The sequence below is a fragment of the Hyaloscypha bicolor genome, assembly GCF_002865645.1.
Source record: "Hyaloscypha bicolor E unplaced genomic scaffold K444scaffold_118, whole genome shotgun sequence".
In the NCBI taxonomy this organism is placed as follows: Eukaryota; Fungi; Ascomycota; class Leotiomycetes; order Helotiales; family Hyaloscyphaceae; genus Hyaloscypha; species Hyaloscypha bicolor.
The window spans coordinates 2,182,166-2,197,766 of NW_020194620.1; the positions used below are offsets into that span (position 1 = coordinate 2,182,166).

At 49.0% G+C, this 15,601-nt stretch overlaps 5 protein-coding genes across 5 annotated transcripts; 4 read left to right on the plus strand and 1 right to left on the minus strand.

Moving 5' to 3' along the window:
* Positions 1–33: 33 nt before the first annotated feature.
* On the plus strand, positions 34–1,280 carry K444DRAFT_645293 (C-3 sterol dehydrogenase/C-4-like protein; the record flags this gene model as incomplete). Its single annotated transcript, XM_024885076.1, has 2 exons — positions 34–540; positions 636–1,280. 2 exons carry the CDS (start codon positions 34–36, stop codon positions 1,278–1,280), a joined length of 1,152 nt encoding a protein of 383 aa, XP_024733581.1.
* A 358-nt stretch (positions 1,281–1,638) lies between these two features.
* Positions 1,639–3,925, minus strand: K444DRAFT_616528 (UBC-like protein). The gene is made up of 9 exons (XM_024880937.1): positions 3,777–3,925; positions 3,690–3,723; positions 3,527–3,621; positions 3,455–3,476; positions 3,308–3,404; positions 3,245–3,256; positions 3,026–3,194; positions 2,085–2,974; positions 1,639–2,029 (listed from the first exon to the last, which is right to left on the minus strand). The coding sequence occupies exons 1-9, from the start codon at positions 3,807–3,809 to the stop codon at positions 2,023–2,025; spliced, it is 1,359 nt and encodes a 452-aa protein (XP_024733582.1). The 5' UTR covers positions 3,810–3,925; the 3' UTR covers positions 1,639–2,022.
* Positions 3,926–5,442: 1,517 nt separating this feature from the next.
* K444DRAFT_535985 (RhoGAP-domain-containing protein) lies at positions 5,443–9,050 on the plus strand (the record flags this gene model as incomplete). Its single annotated transcript, XM_024875338.1, has 4 exons — positions 5,443–5,670; positions 5,729–6,434; positions 6,484–8,525; positions 8,577–9,050. The coding sequence occupies 4 exons, from the start codon at positions 5,443–5,445 to the stop codon at positions 9,048–9,050; spliced, it is 3,450 nt and encodes a 1,149-aa protein (XP_024733583.1).
* A 917-nt stretch (positions 9,051–9,967) lies between these two features.
* On the plus strand, positions 9,968–11,373 carry K444DRAFT_616530 (NAD-binding Rossmann fold oxidoreductase family protein). The gene is made up of 3 exons (XM_024880938.1): positions 9,968–10,242; positions 10,310–10,714; positions 10,765–11,373. Exons 1-3 carry the CDS (start codon positions 10,050–10,052, stop codon positions 11,265–11,267), a joined length of 1,101 nt encoding a protein of 366 aa, XP_024733584.1. The 5' UTR covers positions 9,968–10,049; the 3' UTR covers positions 11,268–11,373.
* A 230-nt stretch (positions 11,374–11,603) lies between these two features.
* K444DRAFT_616531 (Glyoxalase/Bleomycin resistance protein/Dihydroxybiphenyl dioxygenase) lies at positions 11,604–12,217 on the plus strand. The gene has a single exon (XM_024880939.1). The coding sequence runs from the start codon at positions 11,663–11,665 to the stop codon at positions 12,086–12,088; it is 426 nt and encodes a 141-aa protein (XP_024733585.1). The 5' UTR covers positions 11,604–11,662; the 3' UTR covers positions 12,089–12,217.
* The last annotated feature ends 3,384 nt before the right edge of the window (positions 12,218–15,601 follow it).

Sequence of the window (15,601 nt, forward strand, 5' to 3'; positions counted from 1 at the left end):
CGCCAACCATCGTCAACTTCCCAATTCGTGACAATGGCACCCGTTACCGCCCCACAAAAAAAGACGCTCGGAAAAGTCCTCGTAATCGGCGGCTGCGGCTTCCTAGGCCACCACATCGTGGACCTCCTCCTCGAATCCTACAAGTGCACCATCTCGGTGCTCGACCTGCGCACGACTCGCAATCGCCGTCCCGATTCCGACAACGTGCAATACTTCGACAGCGACATTACCTCGCTCTCATCCATTCTGCCGATCTTCGAGAAGATAAAGCCAGATATCGTCATTCACACAGCGTCTCCTGTGGCCGTTGGCGAGAGCTCCGAGAGCAAGGCGAAGCTGCGCAATGCGATGTATAAGAAGGTCAACGTGGATGGGACACAGTGTGTGATTGAGGCGTGTCAGAAGACGGATGTCAAAGGGCTGGTGTACACCAGCTCTGCGAGCGTGATTAGTGATACGGAGACAGATTTGGTAAATGCTGATGAAAGATGGCCTGTTGTTCCGGCGAAGAACCAGAAGGAGTATTATTCTACTACTAAGGTATTCCCCCTCCCCCTCCCCTCCCCTCCCCGTCCAACCCAATTCCAATTCCCACCTCCAGCCTCCGTGACTCTCAAGACTAACGACATTAACAGGCAATAGCAGAATCCCACGTCCTCGCCGCAAACCGCTCCCCTACCTCCCCCTCCCTCCTAACCTGCGCTATCCGCCCCGCCGCCATCTTCGGCGAAGGTGACGTGCAAGTAATCCCCGGCACCCTCTCCGCCTACACAACAAACAAAACCGGCTTCCAGCTCGGCGACAACAACAACCTCTTCGATTTTACTTACGTGCGCAACATCGCACACGCCCATTTACTCGCCGCCTACGCGCTCCGCGTAACCTCGCAGACCTCCATCGCCCCCTTGGACCACGAGAAAGTAGACGGTGAAGTGTTCATCATCACGAACGACCAGCCAGTGTATTTCTGGGATTTCGCACGCGCGGTGTGGAAAGCGGCGGGCAATCAGAAGGGCACCGAGCATGTGTGGGTTATCGGCAAAGATGTGGGACTCGTGCTGGCGACGGTTGTGGAGTGGGGGACCTGGTTGGTGGGCAGGGATACGCCGTTCAAGAGGCGGATTGTGAGGTTTAGTAGTATGACACGGTATTATGATTGCTCGAAGGCGAAGAGGAGGTTGGGGTACCGCCCGATTGTGAGTTTGCAGGAGGGGATACAGAGGGCGGTGGCGTACTGGCTGGAGGAGCAGAAGAGCGAGGGGGAGAAGAAGGGTCAGTAAGGTTGCCCAATGGGGAGAGTATGAAAAGGGTTTACTTCTTCTTGGTGAGATATTGTGCTGTACATTATTGATATAATCCAGGTAAATGGCAGGAACATAATGAATTAATAAGCCGCGACTCTCGGCGTTTGAAAACGGTTAGCACAACCCTTGGAGGAGTGGGAATGGCAGTTAACTGGAAGGGCCACTCTCGGGTTTCCAGTCCCAAAGTGAATCAATCACCTTCTCCACGATTTTGCTGCAAATCGTACTCAATGTTGCAGATACATTTGGTACATTGACACTCCACACTCTAAATGTGTTCCGAGATTCACTCAACGTCGCCACCAAAAGCTCACGCAGAATGAATGCTTTAAAACGAATCTCATGAGGTGCAAAGGTCAGAATCCATTCTCACTAATGCACAACGCTGAACGCCATCCTATTTCCCCCGATCCCCCATCCAGCCGAAAATAAAGCACACTCCAGACCAGTAAACCCGGTTAGCCATCGTATATCGTCATCTTATCTGCTCCCGACCAGAACTTCATTGAGTCCAGTCGAAGAACCCCACAAAGTTCAAATTCCCTACGCCAGCATGCCAGCATGACCGCAAATGCACTCTGGTTTTGCCCATTCAACGAAGCATGAAAAACAGAAACGCTAATCTCAAATCGAATCGCTACTTCGCATGTATCTGTATCTGAGGAAGGAAAAAGGTTGGGTGGTAAATGTGCACACTGAAGTGAAAAAGTCTTCGGTTTTATTCCCTGATTTTTGTAAGCAGTGAGGCGAATGGTTTGGTGGACAGGCGGATAGGCTTACTCCATGCTTCGCTGAACCGCTCTGCGCAACTTGCGGTTGTACATCTTCTTGTCGTCCTCTGAACCCCAAAACAGCTTGGCAGCTTCCGGATTGACAAGTGTTCTTGGGTCGTAAGGCGGTGATTCCTCCTCCAACGCCTCAATAATGGCTTCGATATGTGACTTGACATCCTCTGCTCGCTTCGCCGTATAGCAAGGCGTGCCATCAGATGCGATGCGGTGGTGGAAGAGCTGTGTCTCGAACCGGGCTCTGGGTTGTTCCTCGGGGAATCGCGGACTGAAGAACAGCTTGATTCTGAATAGACCGCCATCAAGGTTCGTCATCGGACGTCCGAAATAGGTGATGGCCCAAACGAATGGATTCTTGTCAACCAGTTCGATGTCGAGAGTGACGTTCTTGTCGCGCTTGTACGACTCCACGACCTGTTCATACTGTCGTTGCAGGTTTGAAGCAACACCGCTTTCCTTCTTTTTGGAAGCCAAGCCTTCTGCAGCCCATCTTTCGGTCTCCTCGTCCATGGTCTTTCGAATGAGCCTTAGACGGCGCTCGAGTTCTGTATAATTGAACTTCCCATCCATTCCATTTCCCGGGCACTCGAAAGGCATGCGCGTGAAGTTTTGTCCATCAGTGACTTCGGTCTTGGCCTTGCTAATCGCTAAGAGGTAGGAATCGTAATACCAGAGGAAGCGGCGTTTGCAGAGATCCTTGAATGGATCGAAGTGTACAGAAGCCTCGTCGTATTCCTCTCGGTCGACCTCACTGCTATCGAAATCTCCATCACTGTCATCAATCATCAAGGACACCTGCGGTTGGACAGCACCCGATGGTGAGATGCCAAGGTATTCTTCAAGTCGTTGTATGACGGAGATTCTGAGGGTTTCGTGGCGGATCTAGGGACCTGACTTAGCCACAGCCATAACAAGAGGGTGAAATTTATTTACCTTCGCAACATAGTCCTTTTGATTTTTCTTGTCGCCCTCGTCGTTTGCTGTCTCGAAACCGGGCTCGTTCTCGTAGGGATTTGAGGACATAAGACTTTGGATGGAGATCAAAATGGATTCCAGGCCTTGCGCCGAAGACCACTCCTCTCCTCGTTCACCTCGCCATGTACTATTGAATTGTTAGCTGGTGCTCATTGCCTCTTGTCAAATTGCCCTTACCCAAGAATTGATCTGAACCCCAAGTTAGTAGCGCACAGAAATTTCGCGGATGGACCAACTTACAAGCAGACTTTCCCTCCTGCGTAGATATTAGGATTGTACCGACATCTTCCTCCATTCGTGGTCGTTGCAGTCACCGCTGGTGCCTTGCCCGGGTAGTCTGGATCTTCAGCTTAGCAGATGTTCGTCGGCAACTCGAAAAAATCGTACCTTTGCCAAATCTGACAGAGAACTAGGTATAGATTAGCATATGGCTATATTGCGCCACGTTGTTTGACAAACCTCGAAGAAACCAAACTCGTATGGGGTATCAGGAGGACCGACGATGATTGCCTTCACGTTACGGACATCGACATCTCGGCAAGCGACTGCAAGGGCTATGCAAGATCGTATTAGTATTCCTCTTCGTCAGATAGCAGAGAGGTCGCCTGCTGGGGGTACCTACAGAGGTCGGAGGACTTTTGGAGGTCAGACAGCTCCTATAATGTGCGTCAGCCTTGCGACCCCACTACTGCTCCTGCGCCCAACATACCCTTGTGATGCGGATTATCGAGTGGTTTGACATGGTGATGTCGATCGCGGATCAGGCGAGCTATGCGGATATCTGTGTTTCTTGTGATGGTTCATAAGGTGATCGGGGATGGCGAGGTACAAGGAGGTTGCGGGCGTGAAGTGGGCTGCGGGAGGGTCGAAAACGAAAAGCCGTTCGTCAGAACAAGGCAGGCAGGCGCGTCTGGCTCGCTTCAACAAATTTCAGCCTCACTGGGAAACTCTATTTTTAGACTGGGACTTTTCCACTTCCGCATCATTTTTTTGAGAGGATTCTTTGGTAAGTACAAATTTCCTTTGCTGGAGAATGTTATTCTTCACAAGTTCTGTACGTAACCCATGTTTCTATTACTGGATACAAGCCTCAGAATTGATATTTCAAAGCAGACTGGACTTCCCAGACAGGGGTCTGATCCTTCGCCTCGTGACTTGCTCCTGTAAGCCTTCAAGTTGCCGCTTATGGCAGTGCTGGTCGTTGTGTTTTCCTGAAAGGGAAGCATATCTTCCTTTCGCCTTGAACTCCGATCAAGATTAGGTGAGAGTCGCTCATCTTGCTATTTTGCAGCCGAGTCGAGGATTCCAGGAATGCCACCAGAGCCTCCCAGGGAATGCTCAACCGCGAACGTGAATACGGTCTGCGATCTACACGAGTTTCCAATATGTTTAAGCAAATCTGATGTGTTAATATTCTATTTTTCCTTGATCCAGCATCACTTTTACTGGCTGCCCTGAAGCATTGTCTTTTCGGGACGTTCATCGATTTTCCATGCCTCAGGCACCAAATTCCAAATCGCCCTGGCCCTGAATTAACCGCGAAGGAGCCCATACACCGCAGTATATCCATCTCCAACCTAGTCTCTGCTCTCTTCAGCGCGCCCACCGAGCACCCGCAGACAGCACTCTTACCTGCTTTTGATGCGAATAATAACGACTCAGAAGCAACGTGCCAACTTCGACAGTCGCAAGCCCCCTCGCTGGCAACTCGAGATTATCCCCCACACCGACATCCACGCGACCAGCACACACGCAATCGGGCACGAATAGCCTTCTCGCTACAGTTCACAGCCTCATATTGATGCAACAGTGAGAGCAGGAGGCATTCTTAGGAATCCTATTGCTGCTCCTGGTGGATGGTTGCCGTTTCAGATCCTGCGGGCTGGTGGTTCCTCGATATTTGAGTCGCCAACTCACAATCGCATGCGAGGCAAATTTATTGGCTCATTGCGACTCGACGACTTCGAAATACTGTACAGATTCCGCTATCAAGCCCGAATCGTCACCGTACCCGTTTGCTCTTCAACACCTCCACGCTGGCGACTCCTACTCGAAGAGAACGATCCAGGAGTGCAACCGCCCTTCGGGAACACCCTGGCACCAGAGCGATACATTGACTCGGGACCACAGGAGGGATACAGGATTGATCTTCGATGATGGGCCCTCAATCAGAGGGACACCCATCCGGTGATGGGCGCGGCTTTGGGGGCCACCTACAACTAGAAGATGGGAGACGATATCAATCAGACAGAGAGGTCGGCATGCAGGATAGATACCAATCAGACAGGGATGTTGGGATGCAAGACCGCTTCCAGCAGCCACAAGGTCGATATCAGTCGGATAGGGACATCAATATGCAAGACGAACCACTTCCCATGCCTGGCGCATTTGCACCAGACTCTCGACTGACCGCGTCGCCCTCGGGAAGTGCCAGTGGAAAGGAAAGAGATGGCGAACCCAGAGCTAGTGGAGAACGACGGAATCGGAACGGGAGAACAGCGTCAGGGCAGCTTAAGGTGTGCAAGAAGTGCGGGGAACCACTGACTGGCCAGTTCGTCCGCGCGTTGGGCGGCACATTTCATTTGGACTGCTTTAGATGCCGGGTACGTATTCTTGCTATGCTTGCCAGAGACCGCACTCGCTGACTACATGGCACTTTAGGATTGCGGGCAAATAGTAGCCTCGAAGTTCTTCCCGGTCGACGAAGAGAACGGTGAAGGACAATACCCCCTGTGCGAAACCGATTACTTCCGAAGGCTGGATCTCATATGTCATAAATGCAATGGAGCGCTCCGAGGATCATATATCACAGCACTGGATAAAAAGTACCATATTGATCACTTCACGTGCTCCGTATGCCCTACGGTTTTTGGAGCGCAAGACAGCTACTACGAGCACGATGGCCAGGTCTATTGCCATTTCCACTATTCAACACAATTTGCCCAGCGCTGCAATGGATGTCAAACTGCGATTCTCAAACAATTCGTGGAAATATTCCGGAATGGTCAGAATCAGCACTGGCATCCTGAATGCTACATGATACACAAGTTCTGGAATGTGAGGCTTGCCTCGTCGGAAGATAGCGAAGAAATTCAACGGCGGCTGGAAGATACGACCGACGAGGAAGGAAGAAACCGAGTGAAAGAAGAAGAGGAAAGAATGGAGGAGAAGGTGTACCGAATCTGGAGTGTTCTGTCAACATTCGAAGAGTCCTCAGCGGCATGCATATCAGACATGCTCTTGCACGTCAGCAACGGTGCATATATGGATGGGGTCTTGGTTGCAAAGAAGTTCATCTGGCACGTCGATATTTTGTTCCGATCTGCGGACAAACTTGATGCCACCATGACAAAAATCGGACCAAAAGGTACGTATCCCTTTCCATACTGGCGAAACCCCGTATCTTACAATAACAGGGCTGTCCTACTCAAGAGAGGCAAAGCTTTTGTGCAAGAAGATTGTTGCATTCTTCTCCTTGCTCTCAAAGACACAAGAAACTGGTGTCCGAAAACTTGGCGTTACACAAGAGCTCCTGGCCTTGGTAACCGGCTTGGCTCATTACCTAAAGCTCTTGATCCGAATTTGTCTTCAAGGAGCTTTGAAAGTGGAACGGGAGCAGAACAACCCCAGTTGTCTAAATGAATTTTTGGCCGATCTGAGCGATATGGAGGCGATAAAGAATGATGATCGTTCACTTGAGGCCACTGCCGGCACCCCTGGACCTTCTTCGGGTAATTCCGACTATTGCTCCAGCTGCCGCCGATCTATTGAAGACGAATGCGCTCGCTGTGGTGAAAGAAGGTGGCATTTGGCATGTCTACAATGCTCCAATTGTTCACGAGAACTTGGCCAGAATCTTGAAGATGCCCGGTGGAGCGAGAAGGATCAGCGAGTATACTGCAACAACTGCGAGAGTAGAGTCTTCCAGCCCGTCAGTGGATTCGAGCGTATCACCAGGTTACAACAATACGTCTTCCTGTTGAGAATTGCACTTGCAAGGCTTTTAGAGATTCTCAGAACCAGTGGGACACTCCCTCACACATCTGATGACCCAAACTTGAATGGGTACAATTCTGCTGAAGGTCATCGACTCGACTCACAAGCAGAACCTCCACTGTTGAGATCGGATACCCGCTCAAAATCGTACGGCGGGAACGCAGATGACAATCAAGTATCATCTTCATACGAAAGCACACTCAATGACGTTCGTCGTCTGAGGAGTACACGAATGGACAAGCATCTCTCTTCCACCATCAGGAAAGCAAGAACATCTCGCATTATGGACGGGCCTGAAAGTCGAAGTGCGAGACCTGGATCACCAGGGACTGAAGGGCCGGATTCAAAGAATGCCGGCTTCCAAATAGTGGAGGAGCGTGACAGTAACGGGGAGTCACGGACGGAGCTAATGTTCGGCCATCAAGATGCCCTCACCCTGGACGATATCCCGAGAATTGTGGCGGCAGAACAAGCCAAAGAACAACGGCCCAATGCATACAAGCACGCCCGCCACGAACTTTTCAGGACTTCCATTACTGAACCCAAGCTTCTAAATGGCCACCAACGTACTTTCTCCAATGGGAACGGCCTCGATGCGCCAACACCTGGGGAACCTTCTCCTCAACGCCTCGATGTTGGAAAGAAGTACTTTTCGGAGCTGTCTGCCTTAGAATACTTCATCGTTCGTCATGTTGCTGTGCTTGCGATGCAGCCGCTCTTGGAAGGTCATTTCACTTTGGAGGAATTACTTAATTTGATCGAGGCGAGGAAACCAACTTTCTGGAACAAGATGGGCAAAGCGTTCAAGAACGATGGGAAGAAAGGAGGCAAGAAGAAGGGAGTCTTCGGTGTACCTCTAGAAGTCATCATCGATAGAGATGGTGCAGATTCGACTGATGGTATCGGCCCAGGTGCTTTGCGGATACCTGCGATTATTGATGATGCCGTCACCACAATGCGGAAGATGGATCTTTCGGTGGAAGGTGTTTTCCGGAAGAACGGGAACATCAAGAGACTGAACGAGACCATGGCAGCTATCGACAAGGATGGATGCGATGCGGTGGATTTTTCCAAGGAGAACGTTGTGCAAATTGCAGCATTGCTCAAGAAATACCTTCGAGAGCTACCCGACCCAGTCCTCACTTTCAAACTACATCGACTTTGGATTGCTGCCCAAAAGATTGGGGATGAAGATAAACGCCGGCGCGTGCTGCATCTCACTTGCTGTCTACTACCGAAGGCTCACCGAGACTGTCTGGAGATTCTTTGTGCTTTCTTCAACTTTGTAGCTTCCTTCCATGAGGTTGATGAGGAGTCGGGATCGAAGATGGACACACATAATCTCGCCACAGTTATTGCGCCCAATATTCTCTTCACGAACGCCAAAACTCCCGTCGATGATAATTTCCTTGCAATCGAAGTCGTCCATACTCTTATCGAGTATAACGACCAGATGTGTGAAGTAGGTTCATCCAAATTTTCGTCCCCAAAACTTATTGCTAATGTTTTCTAGGTTCCCGAAGACCTTCGGTCGATCTTAGCGGATCAAACCTTGTTTAATAATCCTAGTGACATTACGACGAAAGAAATCCTCAAGCGATATGGAGACATTGGCACTAACGGTGGACCTCGGCGTCAAGTTGAAACAACAGAACAGTCGCCCTTGGGACGTTCTAAAGACGGGAGCGGCCGAGCCCTGGCACCAGTGGTTACTCGAGTTGACACTGATCCTTCTCAAGCCTACGCCTGGCAGAAAGAGAGCAGTGTTCGACATGTCCAGGAACCACCTGCACCTTGGGGTGGAACCTCTAACCAAAACACTCCTCCATCGCAGCAATGGCAAGGCCAAGATCTCGAACATCCATCGCCATACTCTCAACGGAATGGTACCCCAGACAGTCAGCAAGACAACCCAAGGCGAGACTACCGCAATTCTGGATGGGGTCGAGCACCGAACGGTTCAGTTGGCGTCACAGGAGCTGGTTGACACATCCACCTTCGTCACATAATGCATAACGTATATTCACTTCTGTTCAGCGCCGGGCGCTAGATATCCACGACCATAGTACCAAAAGAGAACGGGTCACTCTACGACCCAGTCACGGCCGATCTCGTTTCCTCGACCAAAAATCTGATTTCCTTCCAACAAGTTTCTACATTTGACAAAAACCCATTTGAAGCATTCACCCACGGCGTTTTCATTTTCCCCTTCAATCGGCAGAGGATTTGCACGTATCGGCAGTTGTGCTGAAGATTTGTATGTTGTCTATTTGATATGGCGCTTCCTTCGAGGAGCAGCAAGGTTCGTTTGGAGTACATGGTTCTGGCATCTTCGGGGGTGTTAACTTGAATGAAGCCTTCTGGGTGCATCATAGCGAATGGTGATGCTGTTCCCCCCCCCCCCCCCCCCCCCCCCCCCCCCCCCCCCCCCCCCCCCCCCCTTTTCCGATTTTCCTTTCTTCGAAACGGATGTCTATAGGCTCGAGTCCAGAGATAGAAGATCAACCAATGGAAGAGGAATTACAAAGATCCCGTTCATTACTAATGCTTGTACTTGTCGGTAGTCGTGAGGTTCGAAAGCAAGACCCACCTGTTGACCCTGGAAAATGTATCCCCAAAATCTGAAGCAAACCTTAATCGAGACAAAACTTTAACGACCAACCACGTTTTCACCCTTCCTGCACACGCACTTAGCACCTCGACTTAGACTCAATCAATTTTTGTTAAAGCAACTTTGGTTTCTTTATTCCGAGTTCCCGTCGCTCGGGCAGATTTTATATCATCCCGCATTTGAGTCAATTTTGATTTCAAAGCCGATGATGCCATGCGCGGGGCGTTCCCCACTACTACGTATGAAATATAACCCCACCTAAAAATCACTTTCCCAGTACGACATCCCACCTCTTCCAACACCTTTTTCCTCTCCATCCATTCCAATCTCATTTCCTTCAACTCAACTTCAAATAAACAGTGAAGGGAAGGAACAATGCCACCAATCCGCGTCGGGTTTCTCGGCCTCTCCCAATCCGGCTGGGCACCCGGTGCTCACCTCCCGTACCTGCAAGCCTCACCCGACTACGAAATCGTCGCTATCTGCAATAGCTCTGTTGAATCTTCTAAGAAGGCAATAAAGTTGTACTCGTTGTCTGATGCTACTAAAGCTTATGGGGATCCTGAAGGTTGGTCCACATTCACACTTCGGTGTTGGAGGGAGCCGAACACGTGACTGACGAGGGGTTTTCCTAGAGCTTGCGAACGATCCAAACATTGATTTAGTTGTGTGTAGTGTGAGGGTAGACAGACATTTGAAGACGATTAGTCCAGCTTTGAAAGCGGGCAAGGATGTCTATGTTGAATGGCCTCTTGGCAAGAGTCTTGCTGAAGCGAAGGAACTGCTTCGTCTCAAAAACGAAGGAGGTGTGAAGAACGCTGTTGTGGGATTGCAAGCACGACAAGCACCGCTTATCAAGAAAGTTAAAGAGATTATTGAGAGTGGAAAGATTGGCGAGGTGTTCAGTTCAACGTGGGTTGGGCAGGGAAGTGTGGGTGGCGAGGTGACGACGGAGGGATATGAGTACTTGACTAGAAGGGACGTGGGCGGGAATTTGGTGACGATTCACTTTGGACATGCGATCGACTTCGTGCAATCCGGTAGTTCCCCTTTTCTCCCAACCCAAAAGTCCAACTGACAATAGAATGAGTGCTGGGATACGGCTTCCAAGCTCCTCCGAAGACGTTGCTTGCCAACCGACGGAAATTTCAGAAAATACTTGGCAGCGATGGGAAAGTGATTGACGAAAAACGCCCAAAGACTTCAGACGACACCATCTTCCTACACGGTACCGTCTCCTCCGGCATTCCGCTCTCCTTCTCCCTCCGGGGCGGCAAACCCTTCCCTGGTATCCCAGGCATGGACTGGACGATCCACGGTGAAAAGGGGACGATTCGCATCACGTCCCCGACACCGTTTGTGCAAATCGGGTATGAAGGGATGAAAATTGAGGTTCAGGATGGAGAGGGAGAGAAGGTTGAGGTTGCGGAAATTGTGGGCGATGAGTTTGATGGGTTTAAGCATCCGGCGAGGAATGTGGGACGGTTGTACAAGGGGTTGAAGAACAGGGAGATTAATTGTAGTTTTGAGGATGCGGTGGACAGGCATGCGTTGATTGAGGAGATATATCGGGAGAACGGAATCCAGGAGTAGAGAGGTTAGATGAGACAACAAGCCAACTGGCGAAAATGTCAGCTGTGACTTCCTTAAATGTAATGATGTTCTTGATGAATTTCAAACTAGAATGTTGAGAATTTAGGCCAGATGATGCCAAAGCTAGCGAACGTCAAAGTGATATCTTCGGACGTAGATTATGAAAAAGGCCATTCCAGACTCAACGGATTACCTGAGATCCTTACAAAGCTGCGATCTAGATTTCGGCGGGTAGATCACCCGCAGTGTGGGGTGTCTCACGCGCAGTGGCGACGAGCAGGTATAAAATGCGGGGTCGATCTTCGACAGTGGACCCCACCATCCCAACTAACTCACAGTAACAGCATCTCAAAACACATCACGAACAGCAAACTCAAAACCAAATCAGCAACGCGATGCCACCCAAGCTCGGCCAAATCGTCGAAACAATCCTCTACACCTCCGACGCCCAGAAGCTCGCCTCATGGTACACGTCTATCTTCTCCCTAACCCCTTTCCTCTCCACGCCAACCGTAGTCGGTTTCTCACTTCCCAATAACACGATCTTGCTCCTCTTCTCTCGCTCTTCTACTACCGCCGACAAAGTCTTCCCCAGCGGAACGATTCCCAAACATGGATGTGAGACGGGTTTAGGACAGCATATGGCGTTTGCGTGTAAAGACAGGGAGGAAGTGGAGGAGTGGGAAGCGTGGTTTGAGGAGAATGGCGTCGAGGTGCTTGGGAAGATGGAGTGGGAGAGGGGTGGGAGGAGTGTTTATGTTAGGGATTGGGAGGGGCATGTTATTAAAGTTACGACAAGGGGGGTTTGGGAGGTTTATTGAGAGGGGGAATAGGGGAGACTTGTCGAGAGTGGCAGTGGGTAAGAATGAGAAAATAGTTAGGTGGTTATTATTACCACTATTGAGATTATTTGTTACTAAGAGCATTGAGCAATTCAAGTAATTCCGTCGCCAACAATTCCTGACCCTGATCGACAGCTCGTTGCATGTCTTGGAGTCTGCTGGCGCTCCATCTCTGTAGAGTCTTCTTACGACGGCCTCCAAACCATCTGCAGCTGTCTACACATCCAATTACAACATGCAGTGCATGAATTGCCATCTAAATCCTTATCAGCAACCTTAAACCCCCTTCTGAAGAAAGATAAATATGATTCTTATAAGAGGGAACTGCACACATAAACCAGAATTCTTGCCAGAGTGTACTGGGACAGTTGCGCGTAAACATACCCAACGCTGCGAAAAAGAACCCAATCGCCATAGCATTCTCAAAAACTACAATCGTACCAGAATGACAGTCAGACTCCCACCTCTTGGCGATTATAAGGCCCCTCTGTCCACGCAATATTTCATGACCCAATTTGAATATGTTTTGGGAGTAGGAGTGGAAGAGGTGGTTGACCGATTGTTAGAGCTACTTTGATGTTTTTGATTTTAATCTATAATGATACGGATTCGAGATGGCCGTGCTGCACAGCATCCAGGCAGCATGTTTGTGGCAGTGCTTAGTGTTATTATTAACCAAAACGAAACCAATGCTTTAGTAGCGGATAAACTGGCCCCTACCAAGCTTCTGGGACGACCGCACTCTCATCCCTAGGGAAAGTGATATGATGGAGATGCAGCTCGAAGTTCAAATCAACCTTAAGTTTTTTCTTTTCCGTGTCAGTAAGTTAGATGATGGTTTCATTGCAAGCCTGGACAAGGAGCCCAAGTAGATCAATCTTCCTTATTCTCGTCTTAGAAGTTGTCAAGCCTTGCGCCCAGCGCTGGAAACGAGGCTACATAATGGTATTCGGGATGGAAGTTACTTTTGATAACAAGCTGTCTCAGATGGGATAAATAATTTGAGGAAGGTGATGCAACGTAGTCGGAAGGTGCTGAGGTTTTACAAGGGCTGGTCTCCAGCAACTCTGGTACACCTCGCTTAAACGTTCGCTTCAGTTGGACTGGAGCTTACACCGATTTGTCTTATGGAAATTTGGGACTTGCTCTTCTTGGTACCTGCTTTCAACGTAGTCCCAAAGGTCTTTTAATTCTCATCCCGTTAGAAGATGAAGGGCCAGAAGAAAGCAGATACTGAAACACTCTATCCATGGCATAGTCAGTGATCGAAGGATTGAATGTTACAATGTAGCGAGACCAGTTGTCATGAATTGCAACTTTGCCTCTCTCAATGCATTTGCCAATCTCCAAATCGAATTGGCGGGTGAAACCCCCATGCCGTACATGTCTTATTCACGTAACAACCCCCCTTTCTCCTTTTCGCTTAATTCGCTTAACATAGGAGTCTAGGTAAAACCTACTGGCACTAATCGGCAACGATGTCTCACCCTCACCATATTCCAGAAGCCTCAATAAGAGAGAAATACTAGTGAGGATGAACATAATGTGTTCGTCTGATAAGGTTCGTTGGACAGTGCTATATTTTGATAGTCCCCAAATTTGTACGTGCAATTTTAACACTTCCCTCTTCTATCCAATTGTTTTTGAGGTAGAACAAGAGAGACATCACCTCCCCGGCAACGACTGAGCGTTGCATACTCGCCCTGGGCTCCTTTCGAAAGAACCGACCAGGGTAGATTTTCGGAGCTAACTTCGGTTACCCTAGTAGGCAGGAGACTTTCTTTTTTCGAAGAGTAATTTTCGCGTCTTTCAAGATAGTTCGAGAGTTAATTTCATGCGATAGTGAAGCTGTAATTCGACCTAAGGTCAGGATCAAGCCGACTACGGCTACGAAGGCGCGCGGCATTAAAGACCGTCCCTGTTTCAGAAAACGCCAAGAATGCCCAATCATCACAATAATTCCGCACGATATTATAATTTCCCAAATGCTAGTTGCAATTTTAGAAAAGAATCTATAAATATTAGAGAAATTTGATTAGAGGGTTAATAATAAAAGTAGGTCCTAGTGCTCTAAATCCCTCCCTTGCTTTGGAGATGGACGGTTTTCATTGCCGCGCGCCTTCGTAATATATTGAGCACTAGCGTATTTTGGTGCATAGTCTCTAGAAACCATCAGGACCAGCCTTGACAATGAGCGTGCTGTATTCGGTGAAATGAGACTCACATGGATAAATCGTGATATTTAGAATTACAGGCGGCAATGCTGTGGGCACACGGAATCGCTTGCCTGAGAGAACTGATAATCCCCAAACCGGGCCAAGTTGCACAATCATAACATCCAGCGTCCGTATAAGAAAAACAATATCACCGTGTTCTCGCCCAATTGAGCTAATGGCAATCTTGACGTCCGTATTCTCGCTGCCTGTGATTGCAGACAAGACTGATTTGTCGATCTCAGCGTTATTTTCATCAGCCGTTCTTAAGGTTGGCAATGGCCCCGAAGCATCTACTTCCTTGGACAATTCACGACAATCACGGCAGATAAGATGAAACAGTTTCCAAAAATCCTCCGCCGACGTCACTGGATTTTGAAAAGACGCATGGTGCGACCGTTGGTAGAAGGCGGTTGGTAGGAAACTCGGTTTGCGTATTCGAGCATAGCGAAGTCCTTCAACTCCTTAACTGTTAGCTTATCGCAAAACGAGTAACGCATCATGCCGGCGTAATTCTGCTAGATACTAGAAGCTACGCCAGTGAGACAAGGATATTTTTTGGAGCCTGAAGCCAAGTCTATTTTTAGTCAATTAATGAATCATGTGGGAAATAATGCATCTCAATCACAGGGTCAGTGTCAGAGAGATGTCTCCCCGTAAACTTGAATATGAAAGACATATATAATTAGTAAAGCCTGAGAAGATGGAAGACATACGCAAGCTCTAAGGCGGCTTCCATGTGCTATTGCAACTCTCACATGCTCACAATCTCACAATTTCAGGGACCGTGGAAGCTTGTGGTTCCTGCAACAGCCAGGTTCCTTCGATGTATTTTAGCAATTACCGACAAGGCATACAGACACGGCGAAGTGCAGTCGTAAGGCTGAAGAGTGCAGCAAGGAGAATCATATCGTTTGGAGTCACATTTGATCTGATTTTAAGGCGGTCGAGCTTGCGGTCAGAAGTTTGATCGGCGCGCTTTGCAATTCACAGTGAAAGCAGCAACACTTCCTTCCTCTTGTCCTTCCTCCTTTTTCTATTTCTCTATCAGATTTTGTCCGAGATTCTGCATCTCTGCTCTGTTTATTAATACCTGTTCTTTTGTTCTTCGCTCAAAAATTGTTCAACAGCAAAGTCACCAAAGGCGCAGGGGCTGCTGGCGATGTCAGCAAGGCTTTGCTGCCAAGACCCAAGAGATGCACGCTGACAGCCCATTTCGGGAACGTGATATGCTAATAGACCAATCAGACACAAGTCTCCGGAGAGCTTCTGGAATGGC